The 23,633-nt window shown below is 54.7% G+C and overlaps 1 protein-coding gene across 2 annotated transcripts; it reads right to left on the reverse strand.

Annotated features, from left to right (window-relative positions):
* Nucleotides 1–9,052: 9,052 nt before the first annotated feature.
* On the reverse strand, nt 9,053–16,236 carry COQ8B (coenzyme Q8B). 2 transcript variants are annotated; one of them, XM_066638911.1, is made up of 13 exons: nt 16,191–16,236; nt 14,822–14,888; nt 14,253–14,330; nt 13,297–13,419; nt 12,981–13,066; nt 12,486–12,626; nt 12,197–12,278; nt 11,692–11,785; nt 11,286–11,427; nt 10,652–10,759; nt 10,465–10,530; nt 10,212–10,298; nt 9,053–9,831 (listed from the first exon to the last, which is right to left on the reverse strand). In XM_066638911.1, the coding sequence occupies exons 4-13, from the start codon at nt 13,340–13,342 to the stop codon at nt 9,529–9,531; spliced, it is 1,155 nt and encodes a 384-aa protein (XP_066495008.1). In that variant the 5' UTR covers nt 13,343–13,419; nt 14,253–14,330; nt 14,822–14,888; nt 16,191–16,236; the 3' UTR covers nt 9,053–9,528. The 2 variants fall into 2 exon arrangements, with proteins under 2 accessions (XP_066495008.1, XP_066495006.1); XM_066638909.1 differs by lacking the exon at nt 16,191–16,236 and adding an exon at nt 15,907–16,178.
* Between the last annotated feature and the right edge of the window lie 7,397 nt (nt 16,237–23,633).

Here is a 23,633-nt window from a genome sequence, read left to right on the forward strand (position 1 = left end):
CACGCCCCCTGCCCGGCGCTCGCCCCGCCCACATTCCCGGGCCTCGGGCTCCCATTGGCTCTGTGGTCTGAATATGCAAATATTGACGTCACCGTTGCCGCTCTCCTCCCCACCCCGTGCTATTTACAAAACTCCCCCAGCAGCATCACCGCCCCTGGTGAGTCACGGGTTCCTCTTTCACACATGCAAATAGGTCATCATTCGTGTCGACCCAGCAGTTTCCCTTCCTGCCCCCCCTTGCCTTCCCCGTGCCCCATGGCAGGGGCTCCAGCAATCACGCTGCATTCACAAAGCCCCCCCTCGCCCCATGGAGAGGTCTGTTTGCTCAGCTTGCCTGCTTTCAAAGCTGAGAGGGGCTGCAACCTGGCCAGCCCCGGGACCCGTCGGCTTAGCCCTGATGCCCAGAGCCAGACGGGGGCAGGTGGCAGTGGCGTAGCTAGAGCGGGTGCAAAGCAGTAAGTTTTGCAGGTGTCTGAACGCGCCCTGCAAGCGGTCCCGCCCCCTCCCCTTCAGAGCCATTCCGGGTGGAGGGAGCAAAACAAATGGCTCCAAAGGCGAGGGGAGGGACCTCTTGCACGGCATGTTCAGGCACCTGCAAAACTTACTGCTTTGCACCTCCTCTAGCTACGCCACTGCCACCTGCCCCCGTCTGGCTCTGGGCATCAGGGCTAAGCCGACAGGTTAGGATTCCTTCTTGGATGGGCTCCAGGACAGTCGTGCATGCCCCCCCCCCAGTAAGCATATTAGGGAGGTGGAAAGGTCGAACTATACCAGGAATGTACCAAGGTCATTTGTCACCTAGGACCCATACATGTTGGCACCCCCACCATTGCTAAAATCATTTTCAGTAATAGTCATATCATGAAATGAATAATAATAATGGCCAGAGGACCCCCCCAACCCCCCGCTTTGTACACCACTGCACTGAGGACTGGAGCAGAAGGGCTGAAATGTGAGGTGCTCTCAAGTTTCAGAGGAAAGGTGGCTAAGGGGGTGGGGGCATGATTGGGGCTTAAAGTGGTGCCTGGTGTAGGGAGGGGGCTTTCTCCCTCTCCTATAAGAGGAGAATTTGAAAGTCTTCCAGTGCAACTTATTTGCAGGAGATCTAGACAGAGCAAAGCTAGTCCTCCTTTGCACAATGGGCAATTAAGTTCTGGAACTCATTGCCACAGGTTGTGGTGATGGCCACTAGGAAAGGTGGTTTTAAAAGCCAGATGTCCAGCCTCTCCCTCACTCCCTTTGGGTCAGGACACCCCAACGGGTGCTGAGGGCCAGGGTTGGTCCCAGCCAAGGAGTAGAGGGGAGGAGCTGCCACTGCGGCAGGCCACATCAAAGACACACAGGCAGGCTAAGAATCTTTGCAAAGAACATCTGGATGGTGCCTCCCCCTCCTGGTCATGGTCATGGGCTGGGGGTGCTTTGAGCAGCTTGGACACAGCTGGCTAACCAGGGTGCCCCATTTGTCTTCCTCATTTCCAGAGAAAGGCCCTCAGTGTGAGCTGGAGGGCACCAAGGCAGAAAGCAATGTGCATTGTGATCCAAGAGAACAAGTGCTGGCCTGGCACACTGGTGCAAACGCAATGCCCATGCATCCTGTACCCAGCAGTGGCCCACCAGGTGCTGCTGGAAAGCAGTGAGGAGAGGGGCTGGTATTCCTCTGCAGCACATCCTCAGCCTGCCCCCGGAGGACCTTATTATTAATGCATCCGCTGTTAGTACAGTACCCTCACTGTACAGGACGCTTTGCAACAGAAATCACAAAAGGACAGGCCCCTGCTTCCTAGGAGCTTGCAATCTAAATTTCAGCACCAGGGGAAGCAATAAGCAAGAGCCAGTATGGTGTCATTATCTGTAAGAACACTGTGTTGGGACCAGGAAGAGGGGGGTTCATGCCCCTCATTCACTCCTAATGCCAAGATGTGCCTCTCAGTGTGACGCACCTCCCAGAGTTGCCATGATCAGGGTAAAAAGATTGGGTGTGTGGTAAGAACTGCATGTGCTGAGCTCAGCTCCAGTGTAACTGACAGGCAGGGAGCCAGGCCTTTTGCACCTTCCCAGGGGTGCTGCTGGGATTTGAAGACTCCCAGGTCATGTGGTCCAGTGGCCTGAGGCAACGAAGTGGTTTCTGTTGCTGTTGCCTAAAAATGGATGTGACTTTGGGCTCCCGGTCCCCATCCCCTGGCCCTTCCCAGACCAGGCAGAACAAGGACTGGTCCTCCTCTGCCCTTGCTCCAGGACAGTGGGGTTTCAAGCACAGTGGGGAGTTGCACATGAGCCCCCCCCCCCGCCATGACTCTGTAGAAGCAGCATTAGCAAAATGGATATGCCTCCTCGAGGCTGTCATTTGGGAGGGGGGGAGGAGGAGAGCTGTCAGGAGCCGCCCCATTATTTCTCGCATGTCCTTGCGGTAAAAAAATGTGCTTCTTCTGAGGGAGCTGCAATTCCTTTTTCCGGAAAAGAAGCCTTAGATTAAAACCAGCTGTTGGGGGCGGAGATGGGGGCTGCACCTGGGAAGCAAAGTCTGCAAGGAGCAGTAAGCAAGGAAAGACCAGGGGTGTGTGGCCAGGCCGGCCTGGGGTCCCAGCAGTGTGCCAGTGCAGGCAGGGTGGAAATGGGGGGCTCAAGGAAGGGCCCTGAGGAGAAGGTTTTCTTCTGTGCCAGCTGCAGCAGCCTCTGCTCCCTTCTAGGCCAGAGTCACCCTGCTCGACGAGGGCTGCACTTGCAGGAACTGTGCTGTGTGGAGCAGCAGGAGGAAAGCATGCAAAGCTTTTGGGCAGGCCTGGTGTTGCAGGCTGGACAGACCACACGAGACCCTGCCTCCAGCAGAGCCCAGCCTACACTGGTCTGCTTGGCTCAGACTCGCAGCAGGTCTCCCAGGGCTTGGCAGATAGAAGCTGCCCTTCTGCATGAATAGCAGGTGCCATATCCCGGAGCTGAGGGTCAAAGCAGCAGGCAGGAAGGACAAGGGGCAGGTGCTGGGATGTGGTGGGATTGCCTGCTGTGGAACAGACTTCTGGTTTTTTTGGGCCAAGAAAGGCAGTCCCACCCCCACCCCCCAGCAAAGGCTGATACCCTTACCCACACCTCTGTCTGCAGGAGAATGTGGCCAGAGAGCCCCCAGGGCAGGGACCTGCCTGCATTTGTTACATTGCCTGGGGGAGAATGTCTGCCCAGGGAGACCCCCACCCTAACTGCTTTACTCAGAGCACTTCTAGCTTTGAATCATATTTATACAAGGTGAGCAAATGTGCCTCTCTTCTGTGGCCTCAGCCCTAGAGGCACAGTTGCAAAACAAGGCAATGCAGAAAGAGGAGAGGGTTGTGGGTTCCGGAAGCCCTTCCAGAAGTGTTCAGACACAAAGCCCCACCAGGGAAGGGTGGAAGTGTGCACAGATCAGGGCAGCCACACTTGGAGCACTTTGGAGGGCTCCAAGCAGCACAACATATTCTGCTGCTGAAGGCGCACCAAAGTCTTTTGGAAGCTGTTGCAGCTGGCATGGGGACAGGTGCACTGATTCACAGCAATGAAGCCTCACAGTGCTGAGAGTTGCATGAGACCTCGGAGGTGGCCTGCCTTGGGGCCCCTGCTCGCACTGGCCGGGGGAAGGGGACGTTTTTTGTAGCTACTTGCACATGCAAGTCATATAAAGTAGAAACTAGCCCTCTAGATACTGTTGGACCACACCAGAGCCCATGCTCCCTGTGAATACGAGCTGGCCACACGTGAGGCCAGGGCTGAGGGCTTGGTGAGGGTTCCAGTTGTCCTGATTCTGAAACACAGGACTCCAGCCCTTAAAGATAAAGTTTGGAAATAGGTAGAAAATGCCTGGTGAAGTCAGAGACGGGCTCCTGCACAGCCCTGCCAATGGTGCCTTTTAGCTCCTGAGCCCAGCAATTTATTTATCTTCCTCCCTGGCTCTCCTTCGCTTTGGGCCTTCCAGCCCAGTTTTCTAGTGACCTCTGGCCTGCTCCTGCTTTAGGATAATTTGCTGGTGCATACACTCCGCCACCTTAGAGCGGACTGTGGAGCAAATTATCCTAAAGCAGGAGCAGGACCACACCTCCAGTTTATGCTCAACAAGCATGGGCCACTGGCACATAAGACCCTGCCTGGGTGTTTGGGGCTGGAGAGCCTTGGGCGAAGATCATAGCTGGGATTCCCACCCCACAGAGGAGGGTTCTTGTGGTGCCAACTGTAAGCCCACACGTGACCAGCGTCTCACCAAGCCTGCAAAGGGGCCTGCCCTGGTGGCTCAGCCAAGCCCAGAACATGCCAGCCAATGCCCCAGATCTTCCCTTGCCTGCCTCTGAAGCCTGGCAATGGGAAGAGAACTGGGAGCAGCTCAGGCTGGCTCCTGAATCGATCGCCTTGCATTAAACTCCCTTCTTGCCCTAAATGCACCGCCCATCGATCTTTGCTCAGGCTCTCCAGCCAACCATACTGTTGAGGGATTGGCTGGCTGCAGAGCTTGGATGCCAGAGCCTGCCACACAACCCTTCCTTCTTCCTAGGAGCCTGGGGGAGGGCACAGGAGGGCCAGGAAGGAGAGAAAAGAGGTGCCTTCCCTTTCCTGCAGAAAGGGCTGTGCAGGTGGCCGGGGCTTCTGCCCCTGCAGGAACAACCAAGCAGGCTTTGGGCCTGCCCCTGGGTGTGGGGGCGGCCAGTTCTTGCAGTTTTCCTCCTGCTTGTTGTTCCTTTGGGAATTTTTGCCCAATTACAAGAGATTTAATTGTGAGGGATTTTTTTTAAAAAAAATATAGTTTTGGGTGATTGTGGCATTTCATATGCAAGCCAGTTGGGCTTAATTTTAAGAAAAACAAGATCGACATGTTGAAATGACAAATGACAAATGTAAGCCCAAAGCTGGAGGCCGCGTTCCTCCAGAGAGCAAGGCTGCCCTTGGTGCTCCCACCAGACGGCCAAGCGCAGAAACACACAGTAAGAACATAAGAACAGCCCCACTGGATCAGGCCATGGCCCATCTAGTCCAGCTTCCTGTGTCTCACAGCAGCCCACCAAATGCCCCAGGGAGCACACCAGATAACAAGAGACCTGCAAGGCTTCCTGGGAATTGTAGTTAAGAACATAAGAACAGCCCCACTGGATCAGGCCATAGGCCCATCTAGTCCAGCTTCCTGTATCTCACAGCGGCCACCAATGCCCCAGGGAGCTCACCAGATAACAAGAGACCTCATCCTGGTGCCCTCCCCTGCATCTGGCATTCTGACATAGCCCATTTCTAAAATCAGGAGCTTGCACATACACATCATGGCTTGTACCCCGTAATGGATTTTTCCTCCAGAAACTTGTCCAATCCCCTTTTAAAGGCGTCCAGGCAGCGGACACCAGAGGAGGGAATCCGGGTGCCTCAGTCTGTCACAGGGGCGTTTCCCTGTCTTGCACAGGCTGCACCATTGAGGCAAAAGAACCCCAGAATCGCACAGGCACGTACGGCTTGCAGCAGGCGCTTTCAGACCCAGAGTCCGCTTCATCAGGCTCATTGGCTGATGCAAGAAAGCAGGTCGGCAGTGGAGCAGATTGCCGAGGGAGGTGGTGGATTCTCTCTCACTGGGAATCTTCAAGCAGAGGCTAGACAAGCACCTGCTGGAGATGCTCTGGGAGGATTTCCTGTTACAGGCAGGGGGTTGATCACCTTTCAGCTTTTTAGGTCCCTTCCAGCCCTAGGCTTCCAAAACACCTCTCTGATAAGGGAACACACGAAGCCCTGAAGGTGCCACCAGCCTCCTTATTGATGTAAAAGGTTTACGGTATATCCCTCCTTTCCCATGCCAAAGTAAATGCCCAAGGGACAGGCTTCCATGGCGAGCCCTTTGGCTGTTTCCAGCACGTGGGGAAGAAACAACTGCCCTCAAAGGCCAGGCCAGGCCAGGGAAAAGGCACTCACTCCAGCCAAACCACTGTGCCAGGGGCATTTGTGAGGTGGGCTTGCGGAGATCATTCCTGACATTCTTCATAGGGATAGCTCAGGAATCCTTGCATAGGTGTAAGTTTGCCAGTCTCCCTCCAGCCGTTTTGGGAGCAGAGCCCACATCCTGCTGCCTGCCAAAATACTTCTGTCTTCAGGCCAAGAGGTCTGGTTTGGTGGCTGTTAATTCACCCACAGCAGCCAGGAAGGGGGTGAGGAAAAGACAGCCATGAACTCACTTGTATCTGCAAACATTCAACCACCCAAATGCACATGGCCAACAGCTCCTTGGATTTTATATTGTGTTTCTTATGACACGGACCACATGCACCTCACACCTCTTGGAAACCCATACGGCAGCAAACAAAACCCGGAGCTAATTTAAGCACCTGCAACATTGCACTGCCCACGTGAGTTAAAGAAAGCGATGCTGTCTTAATGGTGGGAGAGGTCTGGGCTGCAGGGGCCCCGAGGCTCAGAGGAATGAACAGCAGGGATGCCAGGGCTCGGCTGCGAAGAAACAACCCATGGCCAGGCAAGAGGACTGGCGGCCTACTGCAAAGCATGTTCTTTCCCCAAAACTCAGCAGAGGCCAGGCAGCTTCCAACTGCTTTGCTGGAAAAGAGGAGGAGCTCCTCTGCTGCGGCTCATGCTAAGCCAACAGGCCTGCCAAGGAGGGCCCACCAGGTGACAGCAGTTCCCTTTGGGTCTCATCCATTTGAACACAAGAGATGGATGCATTAATAATTGAGCCCCAGCTGCACTGACTGGCAGGCATCTGCAGAAGCCAAGGAAATGGGTGCCCATCTGACTCGTCATGGCCCTTGTCTGCCAGCCCGCCCGCCCTGCATTCCTGGAAAGGAGCACCCAAAGAGCCCAGCTGGTTCAGGCCACAATCAATCCCAGTGCGCCCAGTAGCCCCGGCTCTCCCTTCCTGGCAGCTGGTATTCCCTGGACGACCCAAGCAGAGGCTCCTGCCCTGGCCAATATCCGAATGCCACGGGCCTGGCTGTATGAACTGCAGTGATAGGGAGGACAGAGCATCGCTTTTCCAGGGCTCTTCTTGCTCACTCAGTGGCTACCATTGTGTGATGTGACTTGGCTCATTTGTTTGAGGCACCTGTTCTGCAGACCTACTCTCTGGGAGTCCTCCTGCTCACTTCTTGGGGCACATCAGACTGCCCAGGATGACAAGAGCAAGGAGGAAACTGTCAAGAAGCATGAACTTAAGAGGTCAAGCCAAATAACAGAGCTTGCTTATGTGACACTTTCCAGTGGTTAGAAGTCACTCTCACAACCACTCTGCAAAGAAGGAGATTCGTACCCGCAGAGGTTGCTGCAAAGAGGGGATAGCAAAGGCCACTTGAATTCAGGGCTGACTCACAGCCTCTTCTGGCCTTGGAAGAGATCTCCTGCTGCTCCCAGACGCAGCACACTTCTGCCTTGTTCCATTTACCCATGGGCAGAAACAAGAGGTGCAGAGAAGGCAGGCCTCCCAAGACCAGGCAGCCAACCCAGCACTGCCCTTTCAGGTGCACAGCCCAGCTGAGATCTCCAGCAAGGTCACACAGGATCCAGAGGACCAACTCAGTTTAGTTTAGGCAACATGCCATTTCAGCTGCCCTTGCCAAGAGATCGGGGCGGGATCCTAGAGGAAGGGTGTAGAGGCTGACGGAAGACCAGGCATGCTTAACGGTAGGGGCAGCCTAGGCTGCAGGGGCCCCAAGGCCGTATCCATCTCTGGCAAACTGGTGCTGGAAGCATGGAAATCAAGCTGGGAAAAAGTTTCCTGCAGTTGGGAGAAAAAAAAAAAGGCATTGTGGCAGGCCAAACCAAAATGCCTTTTTTTCCCCCAACTGCAGGCTCAAGTGTCACTTTAGGGAGGGGGTGGTGAGGGAATCAGCTGAGGCAGAAAAGGCTCAGAAAAGCCTTTTTTTTCTGGAGCTACAGAAAAGGACAAGGGGGGCAGTTAGTGCAGTTCTGACCAATTTAATTCTAGGTTGTAGCCTCTGAAAAGTCACACTGTACATTAACTATTTTCACTGAACATCAGAAGTTTCAGGATGTTGGTTCTCCTTGTGCGTGTTTTTTGTTCTCCTGCCTCCAGCAGGTTCTTTATTTGTTCAGTCAAGGGCTGAACACCAAAAACCTGACCCAACCCAAAGCAAACTCTGATAAAACAAAATCTGATGTCACATTTCCTGAGCAGGAGAAAGACAGATTCAGCAAAGACAGGATGTGCTATCACGAGGGAGGGGGGTGCGATGGGCTCTTTAAGGGGGCCACATACATTTCCAGCACAGAATGGAGCCACTGCTCTCCCACATCAACCCCCCACCCCCGATGATGGGAACATCACACACTACTCAAAATCGAGAGCAACACACCCACACGCATACTGTCATGGTTCTGCTGCTGGAAGAGAGGAAGGGGATCCCTTTCTGGCCTCTCCCTTACCACACAGAAGGGTCGGGGCTGGTTCTCCCCCCTTAAGGGTTCATGGCATTGCAGGAGCTTAGCCCCAGCTCATCTTCTGCCAGGTGCCAGTTCCTGATCTGGGGGGGGGGGGCGCGTTGTGTGCACAAAGAAGTGCACAAGGCAGCCAGGAGATGTGCTCTCGCACAGGGAAAGATATGCTGAAATTAGAGTGTGGCAGTGCATGGCTCCAAGAAGAGGCATGCTAGAACAAATCCGAACAGTCTCTGCTGCAGAGGCCAGAAACACTCTGCCCCACTGACCTCATTTTCCACAGGTGGAATGCAGTGGGGGGCAATGCGCCTTCCAACAGGGCAGCTTCTCTTAGCCAACCATGTCTTCACAGAGCTCGGGCGATGCTCCCTTCTGCCAGGCACCTCCTCTCATGCAGGCTCTCAGACACCACCACCTCACACAGGCTCGACAAGGGGCAGAAAGCCTAAGGCAGGATCCCAGGGCCAGCTGTGCCCAGGGCCAGCCTTCTCCCTGAGAAATGGCACAGAGGTGGTGGAGCACTGCGCCCACCCTTGGGTGCTGCTTCGTCACGTCTCCACCTGGATGGCCCTGGATTCAAGAACCATTTCTTGCTCTCAGGGCCTCTGGAAGACAGAGCTCTCTCTGCCACCTTTTTTTTTTTTTTTTTTTTAAAAGGATCAGGATCCACATGCACTTCTCCGCTTGGGCTTGGTGACCCAGCCCACGGGGGAAGTGAACCTCCAGGAGGTGGGCTGTCAAGGCTAGCCTCTTCCCCAGGCAACCAACAGGCCCCCAGAGAGCCACACTGCTGTGCTCAGGTCAACCTCTTGAGAACAAGTGCCTTAGTTCCTCCAGAGGAGCTGCCAAGCAGGCCACCACCCAGCCACTGCTGCAGAGCGGTGGGTCCCAAGCCTGGCTTGCACCAGGGTGAGTGGTCGTGGCAAGCAACCGAGCCATGCGGATGAGTGGGGCGAGCCACACGGACCCAGCAGGAGAAAGGCATCCTTGCTGGAGACAGGGGTAGTACCTCTTACCAAGACATCCCACCGGTCTGGCCTCTGGAGGACAGAAGAGCTGGGCCAGCAAGCAGCACCCTGGAGCCCTCCGAGCCCCCCAGGGCAGCTTCCCCCAGGCACAAGGCTGCTCCCTGCTCTAGGCTCTGCCTGCCAAGGGAGGACCACAGTCTCGCGCGACATACTGCGCATAGGCCTCCTCAAACATTGCACGGCAGGGAATGGCAGCTCCCAGGCGGGCGCAGATGAGGAAGGCACCGGCCATCTTGCGGTGCAGCGAATAGCTCTCCTCAGGCGGGGGGCTCAGGCGGTGCTTCAGCATCACGGGGATGAGGCTCTGGATGCTTTGGGTGGTTCGCTGAGTGCTGAAGTCGAAGGGGCCCGGGGTGGAGAAGGCCTCGCCCAGGATCATCACCGCGTCCACGTGAGCCTCCTCAAACACCTGTGGGTGGCAGGGAGGGAGCACTTTGGCCCTCTGTGGCTCTCCCAGCCTCCAGCCAAGCCCAGGCAGTCGTAGCTTCTGGAGCTGCACTCATCATGCAGTTGGAAGGTCCCAGGAAGATGAGTTGCACCACAGGCCCAATCAGGGCTGGATACCATAAACCTCCCCCTGGGATACCGCTACCTTGTGTGGCAGTCAAGAAGGGCTCTGACTCCCAGGGCCAAGGCCTGCCGCTGCCACCAGAGTGACAGCAGCAGACACTTGGGGATGATAAGAGACAGCAGCCCTTTCCCCTCTTGGAACTGGCATCTTCTGGCACTGCTGTGCCCTCCCTGAGGTTCCCCCTCGGCCAACTCACAGGCCAGCTGGGCCACACTCACCTTGGGCTCCAAGCCTGTCATGAAGCGGAGGTCTCTGGATTTCTGGAGCACTTTGGGTCTGTCGCCATCAGCAGCGGCTCTCACCACCTGGCCAGGCAGGGAAGGGAGGGGGACAGGTGGTGACATGTGTACCAGGACTTCTCTGATCTGCTACCCAAGACAGCAGAAGCCAGGCATGCCCAGCATGGATGCTGGACCTCACCAGGCCCTCCTGAAGCCCAAGTCTGCAGCCAGGCAGGAATGCAGCCCTCACCTCAATGTAGTGATCCGTGAACTCCTTGCTAAAGCCTCGGCTGGCTCCAAAGTCCAGGAGGGTTACCTGGGAAAAGGCAGGGGGGCGGCAGCACTGTTAGACGCACCAGGATCACAGAAGTGGGAGGAGCTGCAGACCCTCAAACCCCCACCCTTATCAGGAATCCTACACAGCCAGATAGACAGACCTTGTGCCTTTCAGCATCATAGAAAAAATTGGACCAGTTTGGATCTGTTTGCATGAAGCGGAACTCGAAGAGCTCTCTGAAGCAGAGGCGGAGGATGTGCGAGCAGATCTAGGGAGAGAAGAGGGGCAGGGTCAGCCTGCCTGGGACCACACAGAAAGGGAATGACAGAAAGGGGGCTGTCAGCCCCCCCCCAGTGGAGCTCAGGAGCCCCTGCCAATCCATAAGCCCCCCCCCATCTGCATGCAGCTGGCCTATTGGGATGAGCTCCCCCCAAAACGAAAAGGGGGATCCTCAGAGGGGCTGCTTCGGGGGATCCTAACTTGACCCTTGTTCAGCCACCCCCTTTCTGCCTGCTGCGTCTGCAAGCAAGATCCTGGAGCCTTCCCAGCAACATCTCTCCCAAGGTCCCAAAAGCAGGCTCTACCTCGGCAGAAACCAATTCCATTGCACGAAGCTCCTTTTTGCACCACCAAGGCTGAGGCCAGGCCCCCCCCCCACCACTAAAGGCAGCATACTAATCGAGTAGCCCCCAAAACATGGACCAGAGTTGGCCACGACAGCTCTGGAGACCAAGGACCTTCAAGGAACCCCTGCCAGGCGACCACCCCCATCGTGGCGGCTGCCCGCCTCTCACTTCGTTGCGGGTCTTCTGGTCCAGGGCCTGGCACTGGTCTAGGGGGACCCCACCAGCCAGCTCCATGGACAGGACCCTGCTGCTGGAGAGCTCATCCACCACCTCTGGCACTTCGAAGAAGGGATCTCCCTCTAGAAGCTGCCTAGGGAAAGAGAATGGGAGTGGGATTAGTAGCAAGAAGGTGGTGACAGTCACTCTCTCAGGAGGGGGGCTGCATCCACGCCTGCAGAAGCAGCACAGCCTGAGGCACTGCTCCCCCATTCGGTCACAGGAGGCCGGGCCCTGGGATGAGGAGGGGGATGGGGGAATCTGGGAACGAGAGGAGGCCTGCCACTTGGCAAATGGGACAGGACAACTGGGCCTGGCAAATGAAGGGTGACCCAGCCCAGGATGCCCTTTGAGGTACCTGAACTTCCTGGCACAGCGGGCCTCGTGCTGGTAGTCACACTCCCGCTCCAGCTCCCTCTGCAGTGTCTGCAATGCAGTGTCGGCAAAGAGGCCTGCAAGGAAGGAGGGAGGACGGGACTCAGAGCACTGCAGCCCCAGTCCCGATCGTCACGAAGGTACACTCCACCCTACAAACCGAGCCCCTGTTCTCAGCCCAGGGCTGCGCAGCAGGCTGCTCTTCGGCCCCCAACTCTGCCCCTGCTGCTCCTGGTGCTTGGAACAGCCACAGCACAGTGGCTGAAAATGGCTACCCTCGAACATGCAGAACCTTCTGCAGCTTCTCAGCCAATGAATAGTGAGACCCCCAAGACACTGCCCACTTTGAGCCACACATCCATGCCAAGCCTCTGCTTTGCCAGCCAGGCTGCCCTTGCAAGCACCGAACAGTAGCCAATGAACAGGAACCAAGAGCCCAAACAGTGGCAAGACATTCTACTGCCACTCCCAGTCAGCCCAGGCCTTACCTTCCGGAAGCATCAAGCTCAACTTGAGTACTGACAGAAGGTTGTCCACGTCGCTTCGGATGCTCTGAGCAATGCCAGGGTACTGCGGGGGGGGGGGGGAGAGGTCATGACAGCCAGAGGAGGGCTTGCTGCAGCTTCCTGTCCAACAGGCCCAGCACAAGTCACCTCCAAGTCTGGGCTCCTCTCTCTGAACCAAATTTGGCATTGATAGCTCACTCCCATCTAGTCCAGCAACTCAATCTCAGACCTCTGTTAACAGTTTAGATTCACTGCTCTCCACAGTTTTTACCTGGATCTTCACGGCCACCTCTGTCCCATCCTTTAGCACCCCAAGGTGCACCTGACCAATGGAGGCTGCTGCAAAGGGCATTTCCTCAAAGAAGGCTACTTTTTCCTGCCAGTCAGTGCCCAGTTCTTCCACCAGAACCCCCTGGAAGGTCAGAAACAGAGCATGGTTGGCTACCTGCTGAGGGTAGCTCAGATTATCTGGCAAAGAGCCAGTTCACAGAAGTAACTGCCCTCCCCCGCCATGTTCTGCAGAGTCTTCTATTTGCTGTTCCCCTTTTCTCTCCGCCATTACTCAGAAGAAGAAACTCTAGAACTACTGAGGCCAACTTCCTTGCCTCTGAGTTCAGAGCACCCTTTTAATTCTTCCTCCCAGAGAAACCAGGATGGCTCAAGCAGAGAGTACCACCACAGAAAAGGCACTTACAGAATTGGGGGCAGGCTCAGCCCACACCCTCCCCAGCCCTTTGCCTCCAGCTGAAAAATGCCAACCACTCACCATGGTCTGAGAGGAAGGCATGAAATCTGCGCTCTGGCGGACGCGCTCAAAAATCCGCTGCAGCTGTGGATTGATGAAGCTGTTGTCTGGGGGGGAAGGGGGAAGTGAGGGCCCTGCTCCTCCAAAGGAGACCCGCTGCTCTGTGGCTCACATGCACAAGGCCTGGGCTCAGGGTCTAGTCAAAAGGAGTGCAAGCAGCAAGGCTGAAAGAGGCCCTAGAGTCTTTTCCACGGACAACAACCGAGACAGACTAAGACGGACCCAGAACAGGCTGACTTCCAGCTTGCCGCATCTGTGGGGTGGGCCCCCTCCATACCTTGGATGCTTAGCATCTGGCCAATCTTGAGGGCTGCCCCACGCATCCTGCAGAGTGTGTCAACAATCCGCTCTGCATTGGCCTCAGACAGGAAGGGGTTGGAGTCCCGCCAGAAGCTGCCATCTGAAGAGGAGGAGGGACAAGGGGGTCTGAGCCAGTTCATTCTCTGTCCGCAACTGATGGCGTTCATCTCCAGTTAGAACCCTCAAATGCTCCCACCTAAGAACCTGAATGAATGGCAATGAATGCCAAAGAGCTGAATATGGCCCACGCAGGGGGGCTTATGCTCTTTGCTGTATGTGCAAGACAGCGACGAAGGGGTCCAGTCAAGATGGGTGCCTTGCACCGAGCCAGAACCCTAGTCTCGTTGGCCCAGCACCACCTCCTCTGATTAGCAGCGGCTCCTCCCCAGCATCTTAGAAGGCCTTGCTTGGAGCCTGCAACCCAAGACTCCAGGCAGGAATCACCCTGGGACCTTCTGCACCAAGGAGGTGCTTTGCCACTGAGCAACAACCCCACGCCAGCTTCAGGCAAGGGTTCGTCTGGAAAAACCAAAGGTCCTGTGATGGGGGAGGGGACACAGCCAGGCACAACATGTCCTGCTGTTTCACTTGTTCTCACATCTGTTTAGCTTTCCTACTACAGCTTTTTGTTACAGTTTTCTTTTTCAGAGTTTGAAGGTTTTAAATGGAATGGATCTATTTTAAACACACAGTGAGCGCCTTGGGGCTCTGGCCAAAAATGAGAAGGATGAGGGTCTGGCAGCAAGGGAAGGTTGCTCTGGATATCATAGCTCTTCAACAAGGTATCTCTCAATCATCACCCTCTTCCCTGCTTTGGAGATAACAGGAGGGAGCAGGCATGGCACGGCATTCCCCCCCCCCCAAAAAAAGCAGTATCATAGCTGAGGAAGCAAAAGTAGCACACAGCCCTTCTGACTGGCACACCTGCCTCACCTTTTAGCTTCTGCTCCCCAACCAGCGAGTTCCTCGTCACTTCCACCAAGGCTCCAAGACCCAGACCCACAGCCAAGCCTGGGAAGAAAGAATGGCAGTGGTCAGGGCTGTTGGGACCTGCCAAACAGAGGTGAAAGCAGCTGGCTGCACTGCAAACCCAAACCTGCCATGGAGCACAAAACAAGTGACTGATTTCCAGCCCTCAACAAGCCATTCCCAAAGGACCATGCAGACTTTTCCCCTGCCATTTAAGTTTTAAACCATGAGGCCTTGTTATTCAAATCTGCCTGGAAGGGTTTTTCTTTGCCCCCAAGAAAGCTCAGTTCCATGCCAGAAAGGAAAGCTACATCAGGTTAAAATATCTGATGACTTTCCTCTCACCTTTGCAAACATTCTGCAGCATGGCAGCAATTGGGCCAAAGTAAGCTGTAACCCCAGACCTCCAGGAGGACACAGTGGCATGCAGTAATGGTGCATGAACTAAGATCAGTTGCGCATACAGTCAATGTCACAATGAACAGCCCTGGCCACAGCTCGACCTGATCAATCTACCTCTCAGTGGCTCCTACCTCCAAAGCCTACAAGCCGTCCAACACGCGAAACGGGCACTTTCCGTTCCCGGGCTCTCTCGCTGAGCTGAAGAACAAAGCAGAGGTCAAACGGGTAGCCAGGACAGTCCACCAGGCGCTGGGGAGGAAGTACATTCTCTGAAGAACCCAGGAGGCTGGCCACCAAGTTTGGGCCCTACTTAGGGGCTTCTTGGGGAGGATCTGGCTGGGCTAGCTGGGCACAACCTGGTCTGAAACCACAAGGTAACTGCTGGAGTCCTAAGCAAGGCTGACGCTTCTCTAGGATAGTGTTTTAGTAAGAAACGTTCAGGCTTATTGGCCATGGTCTATGGAGATTTTCATTTCCTAATGTTTTGCCCACAACTGTGGTGGGGATTTTCAAAGGACTAGAGGTGAGAACCACAGGTGGTTCATCTCACCCCAGAGCAACTGACAATAGCTGTCCATTGACCTTGTTCACTGTGTGTTCCTTAAAGGACTATGCGCTTTCTTTCCACAGCCCAGTTCTTTTCCTGTCCCAAATTCCTGGATCGCAGCATTTCTAAGGGCTGGTAACCAAGCATTGCTGATGCTCAGAGTCTCCCCCTTCCTGTTCATACTGCTGTGGTGTTTTTGTATCTCTGTCACTTCCCCATCAATCTGAGCGTGGTGCTGCAATCTGGCTTCTCTCGATTGCCCAACAGCATTGGCGTCCCTACCACTGTGGCTTCAAGCGCGTGGGTTGAGTGTGCTTGAGTCCCTCACACGGCGGGGCTTTTCAAAGGACTCCAGTGGGGAGGCTCTGCCTCAGCTGCCTCCCAACCCACCCCACGTCCCTGCTCTCCTTATGCCCGCTTTCTCAGGAGTAAGAGCCTCCTCATGTGCAAGTAGGCGGTGCTTTTCAAAGGTCTCCAGTAGGGAAGCTCTGCCTCCCCTCCCACTGCCCGGGACAGCTTTCTCTGGTGCCAGGAGAGCCTCCTCGGGCTCCATGGACTGCGATGGGGCGGCTCTGCCTCCCCTGCGGCGGTCGGAGGCCAGCCACGGCGCAGAGCCTCACAGCCGCGGAGGGCCGGCTGCCTTCAGGGCCCAGCAGCAGCCTGGCTCACCTTCTGCCGGGGCCTGCTCGGAGCCTCCCCCTGGTCCCTGGGCGGCCGCGACTCCCGGGCCCTGCGGATGTCCTCCGCCGTCAGGCCCCCGAGGGCGGCGCTGCAGTGGAGGCCCTCGCAGGCGCCGGGCGCCCTCCGGCCCCAGGACCCCCGCTGGCCCCCCGGGGCGCTGGGACAGAGGCAGAGCCTGGCCCGACCCCCCAGCGCGGCCCTGCCTGCCGCACTCCAGCAGGGCATCCCCACAGGGCTCAGAAGGGCTCCGCTCGCTCCACCCAGGCACAAACCGGAAGCCGTAGTCCCCACGCAGGTCCGACTTTCCCCCACTTCCGGTTTCGGCTTGGCACCGCCTACGTGTGCGCGGGCACTTGGAGCGACCAATCACAGGCTCACCGGGGAAAGCGACCAATAAGAATCGTCCTGGGAGCGCGGAGGCTTCGCCCACGCCAGGGTCTCAGAGCGCACGCGCCACTCACTCATTCTTTCATTCCTTCTTTCCAACCTGAGCTGTCTCCTTGCGCCTGCTGGAAGCTCCAAAGCGGGAGGAGCGGGGCAGAGACTGCAGCCCCTTCAGTCGCTTCCCAGGCAGCGCTCCTCGCCCCAGCTGGGGGGAAGCCTCGGAGGGCCAGTCCATGCTGGTGGCGATAGGAAGAGTCCCGCTGGGTCAGGACAAAGGGGTCCCATCCGGTCCAGCCTCCTGCAGCTCACAGTGGCCCCCCAGATGCCCTCACCAGTGGCAAGGAGTTCCACCCACTAGTTACACGCTGGCTAAAGAAATGTTATTTCTTAATAATTCTCCCGCCACTCCATCTTAGTAGCTGTCCCTACCCCCCATCCCGGTTCAGGGGTTGTGCAAGAGGGAAAAGAACATTCTCTCTCTCACTGTCTCTATCCTCTGCTGTCTCATCCCTGGCCCTCTGTGGTGTGGCTCTGGAGCTGTCCTAGGAGGCTCTGAAGCTGTCCAGCAGGTCAGAGGTGGAAAGCTGTCAAACAACATAAGAACCTCATTTCAAATTTGAATAAATTTACATAAATGAATATATTAGAGATGGAACTTATATGAATGAATAAAGGTCTTGCAATAGCTCAAGGCCTATAATAGACCTTGCACATAGCAAGGTCAGCCTTTCCTTTGCTGCCACTGCTGCCTCACAGTTGTGAAACAGCAAGCAATGGAGGGAGCCCTCATCTCACAGCTCACATGAGAGGTCGAACAGTTGGCTGTCACGCTGTGAGCAGTTGAGTCAGGCCAGCATGGGCTCCAGCAAACGGAGGGCCAGAGGCTCATTGGAGTCTGGGGGCTCCTTGCGGGCCAGATTAGGAGTCCTCAAGGGTTGCAAGTGGCTCCAGGGCCAGGGTTTGAGCACACCTGTTCTAGACTGAAGAGCCCCAAGTGCTATAACCTTTCCTCATAAAGGAGGTGCCCCAGCCTAGTCATCATTTTGGTCACTCTTTTCTGCACCTTTTCCTGGTCATCTCCAGTGATGAGTCATGTGCTTGCATCAGCATTCCTGGGGTTTATGGCTGAATGCTCTGTGAGGTGCTATTGGTAGGTCTTCTGGCCTGTGATTAAATGCTTCTGCCCAAGTGTGTGGCGGGGGGCCATTGTCAGCAAGTTGCTCTATGATTGGCATGTGCCACAGGGGCTGGGGAGTGGAGGATGGAGTGGCACTTCTTGGGGCCTGGAAGCTCTTCTTGCTGTTCCCCCATCGTGCTGCACTAGTCTGGGCACAGACTGCAGTTAAGCCAGCAGGCCTTCACCGGTGTTTTTACTTGAGTGTCAGATTGGACTGTAAAACACTTTACACATGCTCAGAGGTACTTTATGACATCCCCATGTTCAAAGACTGGGCTGTTTCAGGATAACGGCTGCTGTGAATTCCATCGCATGGGCTGGTCAAGCTGCATTTCCTGCCAGTCCCAAGCGGAGCTATAAGGGCTTCCTCACATCCAGTGTTATCTTATCCTTGCATCTCCCCAGTGTGGAGCTTCCTGTCTGTGCGCATCAAACAGGCACACATACACCCTGGACCATGCTCTTGAGCAAGTCTGGAGCCAGGGGTCTCTAGCAGGCTGGGGTTTGTGTCCGTCCAGGGAAGGGCTGCGATAGTAAATGCAAATCAGATGACAACAGAAATGAGGGCAGAGAATCCCCTCTATTAGTAGGAAGCAAAAGTGGAGATCTGGACTCGCACCGGCTGGGCTCAAGACTGTGGGCCTGTTTTGCAAAAATTAACACCAATTAATTCCTGCACATTCCAAGTCAGCCTCTAAAAATTCTTTGGAATGTCGGCAGGAATTGAAGCACTTATCTGCATTCCTTCGTCTTTTCCTGGGATGCATACAGCATGTTTAGATGAGCGTAAAGAGCACAGCTGGTGGTTGCAACATAACTTGGGCAGATGGTTTTTCCAAAGTGCTGTGCTTGGTAATGCTTGCAGAGTTTGGACTAAACCAACATGGGAAGCTGAAGGTTTATGAAGTGTGGAGGAGTTTGGTCAGGGTGTCATGTGCCCGCAGAGAAATAGTTGAATGACCTCCTTTGTGAAATAGCTTTAGTTTCTAAAAAATTATATATTTAAGGCCAAAACTGATCTATTAAAACAATTTACAATAGAATCAAAGCCCACCATTTAAAACAGGCAAAAATGGAACAGCAGAGGCAGCTCTAGCCCAAAGCTTGGCAGAATGGGGCTGTTGAGCAGCTTTCTAAAAGGGGGGGAGGTCCTGAGCTTCCTGGAATGATGTGTGAAATAGAGGAGTTCCAAACAACACAGTCCTGGAACGAGCTGGAATCCCTAGCATGTATGCACTGTTGAAACAGAGACGCCTGCATTGGCTCGGTCATGTTGTAAGAATGGATGATGGCCGGATCCCAAAGGATCTCCTCTATGCAGAACTCGTGCAAGGAAAGCGCCCTGCAGGTAGACCACAGCTGCGATACAAGGACATCTGCAAGAGGGATCTGAAGGCCTTAGGAGTGGACCTCAACAGGTGGGAAACCCTGGCCTCTGAGCGGCCCGCTTGGAGGCAGGCTGTGCAGCATGGCCTTTCCCAGTTTGAAGAGACACTTTGCCAACAGTCTGAGGCAAAGAGGCAAAGAAGGAAGGCCCATAGCCAGGGAGACAGACCAGGGACAGACTGCACTTGCTCCCGGTGTGGAAGGGACTGTCACTCCCGAATCGGCCTTTTCAGCCACACTAGATGCTGTTCCAGAACCAGCGTTCAGAGCGCGATACCAGAGTCTTCCGAGACTGAAGGTTGCCAACAAAGAAGAGATGTGTGAGATACCACCAAGGAGTGGGCAACTCTCTCCACAGCAAATCTTCCACCACCACCACCATCGTGAACAGAGCAGCAAAACGGCATGGCAAAGAACTTGCCAAATAAGGAAAGGAGCTGACCTCACCAGTGAACTGTGCAAGAGTCTCTTGCTCAATCCAGAGGGACAGCATTTCCTGCATGTGGCAAAGGTTCAGTGGGGCCGGGTATAGAACCTGCATGTCCACTCTCCCTTCCCGTGGCCGTGCCTTGCAGGAGCTCCCTTGCTCAGTTGCCTCCCTGATCTGGAACTTATTGCAACAGGCAACTTGGTTTTCTCCATGGGACCCTGACCCGAACTTGCCCAAAACCATTAGAAGCTGGCATCTAATGCCTGTTGGAAACCATCGCGGTGCCTGACAAATTAAATACAAAGCAAGGATGACACCCAGTGGGTCTACTCTCCCGGGAATTAAATGTGCGAAGCAGAAGTTGGGCCAGAACCCTTGGGAATGCATGGCTCTACAGCTGACCATGCCCCGATCACCCCCTGGCTGGATGACCTTAATGCACTCTACGTGGGCCTGCGCACAATGACAAGTGCTTGGACACTTCAGATGGTGCAAAATGTGGTGGTCAGGTTAGCTGGGGTCGTTCAGGGGGATCACATTCTCCTGATGGTTTCAAGGTCCAATTCAAGATGATGGTTATGATCTTTAAAGTCCAAATGGTTTGGGACCTGGGTACTGTGAGGGCTGCCTCCATCAGATCAGTCCTTGTCTTCGGAGGCATGATGGGCATCTCCCAGAGCAGGGCCCTTTCAATGGCAGAATGCTCTTCTGTGGAGGCCTGGCTGGCCCCATCCTTGACCTTTTCAGATGTGTCAATCCATGGCTTTTCCGATCCTTCTGCCTGCAGTGGAGGTGGTGATGGGGGGGGGGATAGTTAGTTTGGCCTCTCCATTACAGATTTTGATTTTGTTCATGTTACTTTCGGTTCATGTTCCTGTTTAATTTGGCCTTTTCCCTCCTTGCCTTGCATTGCCTTCAGGGCAAAAGAGACAATCTAGAAATATTTAAAATAAACAGATGTCTCCCATAACTGCAACACTTATTGTGGTATTTGCTTGAAAGGATCAGAGACAACAACATTTCTGGGCTGTGGTTCATGTCAGCTTCTGCCAGAACCAGTGGCACAGCTAGAGGGGGTGCAAAGCACTCACTTTTGCAGGGAGACTCACTGCAGCATACAGACCCTCCCCTTCGGAGCCAAGCGTTTGCCTCCTTTTTGCTCCCACCACCTGGAACGGCTCCAAAGAGAAGGGGGAGGGGCTATTTGCATGCTGCTGCAAAGCTTTCTGCGAAACCCCCTTTGTACTTTGTGCTTTGTACCCCCTCTAGCTATGCCACTGGCAGGAACACATCTGTTGGCCTTTCAGGTGCAGAAGACTTGGGCTTGATGAACGTCAACCACCTCTGACATCCCTGAAGATTATATCAGAGAGGCGAGCCACTGTGTGTCACTTTTTTTAAAGCTTGAAAGAAATACTGCACTTCCTCAGTGTGCTTTCCGGAGACAAAAACAAAGTGCTGTTCACAATCTGTTCTTTTGTCTCTTGGGAAAGCACCTTTTGAGGAGCCTGGTTTGCGCAACTCTGGGCTGAGGTGATCCTCTGAAGACTTTCCGTGCTGCCTTTGGAGACGGTGATGCAGCAGCATTGCTGACACTCAAGCAGATGGCACAAGAGAAGGGCCTTGACGACAGAGTTCCAGATCAGGACCGATGAGTGACATCACCCCCCCCCCTCGGGAAGCATGAATCACACGCTGATCTCAGGGTCATTTGGGACCAGAAGAGTGTGGCCAGGCAAACATTGCTCCTGAAGGGAAGCAGGAAGTGAGGCAAAGGCCACCCCGGTTGCTTTGCAGCAGGAACCCAGAGAAGGGTTCCTTGGTCCTGGTTGGACGCTCTGCCCGTTAAACCACATGGGAACTTGAGGGCCCCCCAGGACTTGCCTGTGCACAGGGCCTCTGAGAGGAATTTTATCAGGGGGTACAAAGTTTCTTTTGGGACCCTTTGCAAAGGGGGAGGGGTGAGCAGAGTGGGGGCAGGGAGGAGCAAAACAGGGTGGAGGGAGGATGGAAAAGTCTTTGGAGCCCAGGTCTACTAGCCCATGTGGCATCAGTAGGGTACCCAGCATCCCCAGTCATGGTAGTGTCCCCAGCGTCCCATGCGGGCAACATGTCTGAGTAGATAGGAAAACGTAAGAATTCAGGAAATTTCTGGGCCCCCTCCTTTGGCTCCTGGGTCCCCTTTTTGACCCTGGGCCCAGGTACAAATTACCCCCTTTACCCCCCTCTCCTAGGCCCTGCCTGTGCACATGGACTCAGAAAGAAGGCCCATTGTGCTCAGTAGGGCTTACTTTCCAGTACGTGTGCCTCAGTGTGCCTGGAATTCACAAGCAGATCAAGCCACCTTGGCCTGGTTTAGGCACTCGCATTGGGGCACACAGGAGTTTCACAAGAGGGCGACATCACATGGTGGCTGTGTGGTGCATGCTGGGAAACCTTGACTGGCTGGCACACCTCTATTGTATTCCTGGAGGAACAGATTTCCCTGAGCATGTTGAAGCAGCCCCCAGCTGGACACCAGAGAACCCAGAACGTGGCCACCATGCCCAGCCACCAATGTTGGCTCACCAGCGGTGCAAAGACCTTCCACCAGGACTGGCCCTCCCCCAAGATCTTTTGAAAGCAGCCCCTGGGCTGCATGGCAATTGCTCCTCCCCAGACCTGGAGGTGTGCCAGCCTCTGCTCCTCCCAGTGGCCCAGATGCCACCCTTGGGAGGGGTGGGGGCTGACACCACTAGTGACCAAAATAGCTAAAATCATGATTATTAGGAATAATACCATCAAGTATCTACCATTGAATGTGTAATTTACAGGAGAATGCAGTGAAACAAACTAGAGTGAAATATTGCTATTCTATCAAAGTTATGGCCAAAAAACTAGAAAACAAAAATATAACTGTTTTATGTAACAAAAAGTAGATCTCTTTAACCCAAAATGTACCAATGAGACTGATTATTTGGAGAGCCAATGAGATGTTATTATGACACAGCATGGAACCAATAAGTTGTTAGTAAGGTGATACCCTGGGCGGGCACCACTAGTGGCCAAAATTGTGAAAATTGTGGTTTTTAGGAATAATACTATCATGTTCTATACTATTTGTTGTGTGGTTTACAGCAGAATGCATTGAAACAAACCACACTGAAATATCTATTCTATTGAAAGGTATAGCAAATAACCAGAAAAAGAAACACAATTGCCTTATGTCCCCAAAAGCGGATTTCCTTGACTCAAAACTGACCAATGAGCCTGAGTGTTAGGAGAGTTATTATGTTAATAAGTTAATAAGTTAATAAGTTAAGAGTTAATAAGTGTTATTATGACATCATGGAACGAATAAGCATGTGTGTCATAAGTCAGCTCCCCTTTCCATGTACCAGAGCTAATACTCAGACACCTATTCAGTTGGGTGGGTGTCATCAAGCTGGCCACTGGATTTTTATTGGTTACTGATTGCTTGGCTGACCTGTACTGTTCTATAGTAAAATAAAGAATTTAATCGGGGTGACACCCTAAGTTACTGCATTGGGTGACACCAACCCTATTGATGCCATGGGAAGCTTGGGTGTTGTACACTGGCTTAGATGACTTTTACAGTGGATTCTAAACCTTGATGGTGGACCAGAGTCTATCAGTGGTTATTAACCATGACAGCTACTTTGCACCTTCAGATGCAGGGTCAGTATGTCACTGTTTCAGGGATGGAGTTCGTGTTTGGGGGACGGACGGACATGAGCACTCCAGGGCCCAGGTCAACCAGGTGGGTAAACCTGGGCCCTGGGTTGAACTTTGAACAGTGGCTGAGGTTTGCTGGGTGGGTAGACCTGGGTTCATGATCAGACTTGGAGCCCAGATTAATTAATTAATTTTTGGGGGGGGGGGTATGGGGGTGTCCAGAATGTATGGGCAGTGGGTGTCAAATGACCTAGCTATGCCAATGGCTCCCCCCACCCGAAATAGGAAAGGAAGTGCGGAGGAGAGGGGGCGGTGGCAGCTTCCTCTGCCAGTCCAGGGAGCTGGAGGAGGGGCGGTGGAGGGGGCTGTCCGTGCCCCCCACCCTCCTGGGCCTGGATGCCCCCAGCCTTCCTTACGGGCTCCGACAGCACAAGTGGGGGTGGGGGGGGCAGGTTCTGGCGCTCAGACGAGTCTCGCAGGCTCGTGCGGGCAGGAGAGGGCGCTCGGCCGGGGACACGCGCGGCTGCCTGCCAGCCGGGGGCGCCCCAGCGGGAGGCAGGGCGAGCGCACCGCCGGGACTGGGCGGCAGGGCAGCTCCTCCTGCGGGGGCCGGGCTGGGGCGGGGCGGGCCGGCTCCGGAGGGGGGCTGCGGCCGCCACCCAG

Source organism: Tiliqua scincoides, chromosome 10 (assembly GCF_035046505.1).
Source record: "Tiliqua scincoides isolate rTilSci1 chromosome 10, rTilSci1.hap2, whole genome shotgun sequence".
Lineage (NCBI taxonomy): Eukaryota > Metazoa > Chordata > Lepidosauria > Squamata > Scincidae > Tiliqua > Tiliqua scincoides.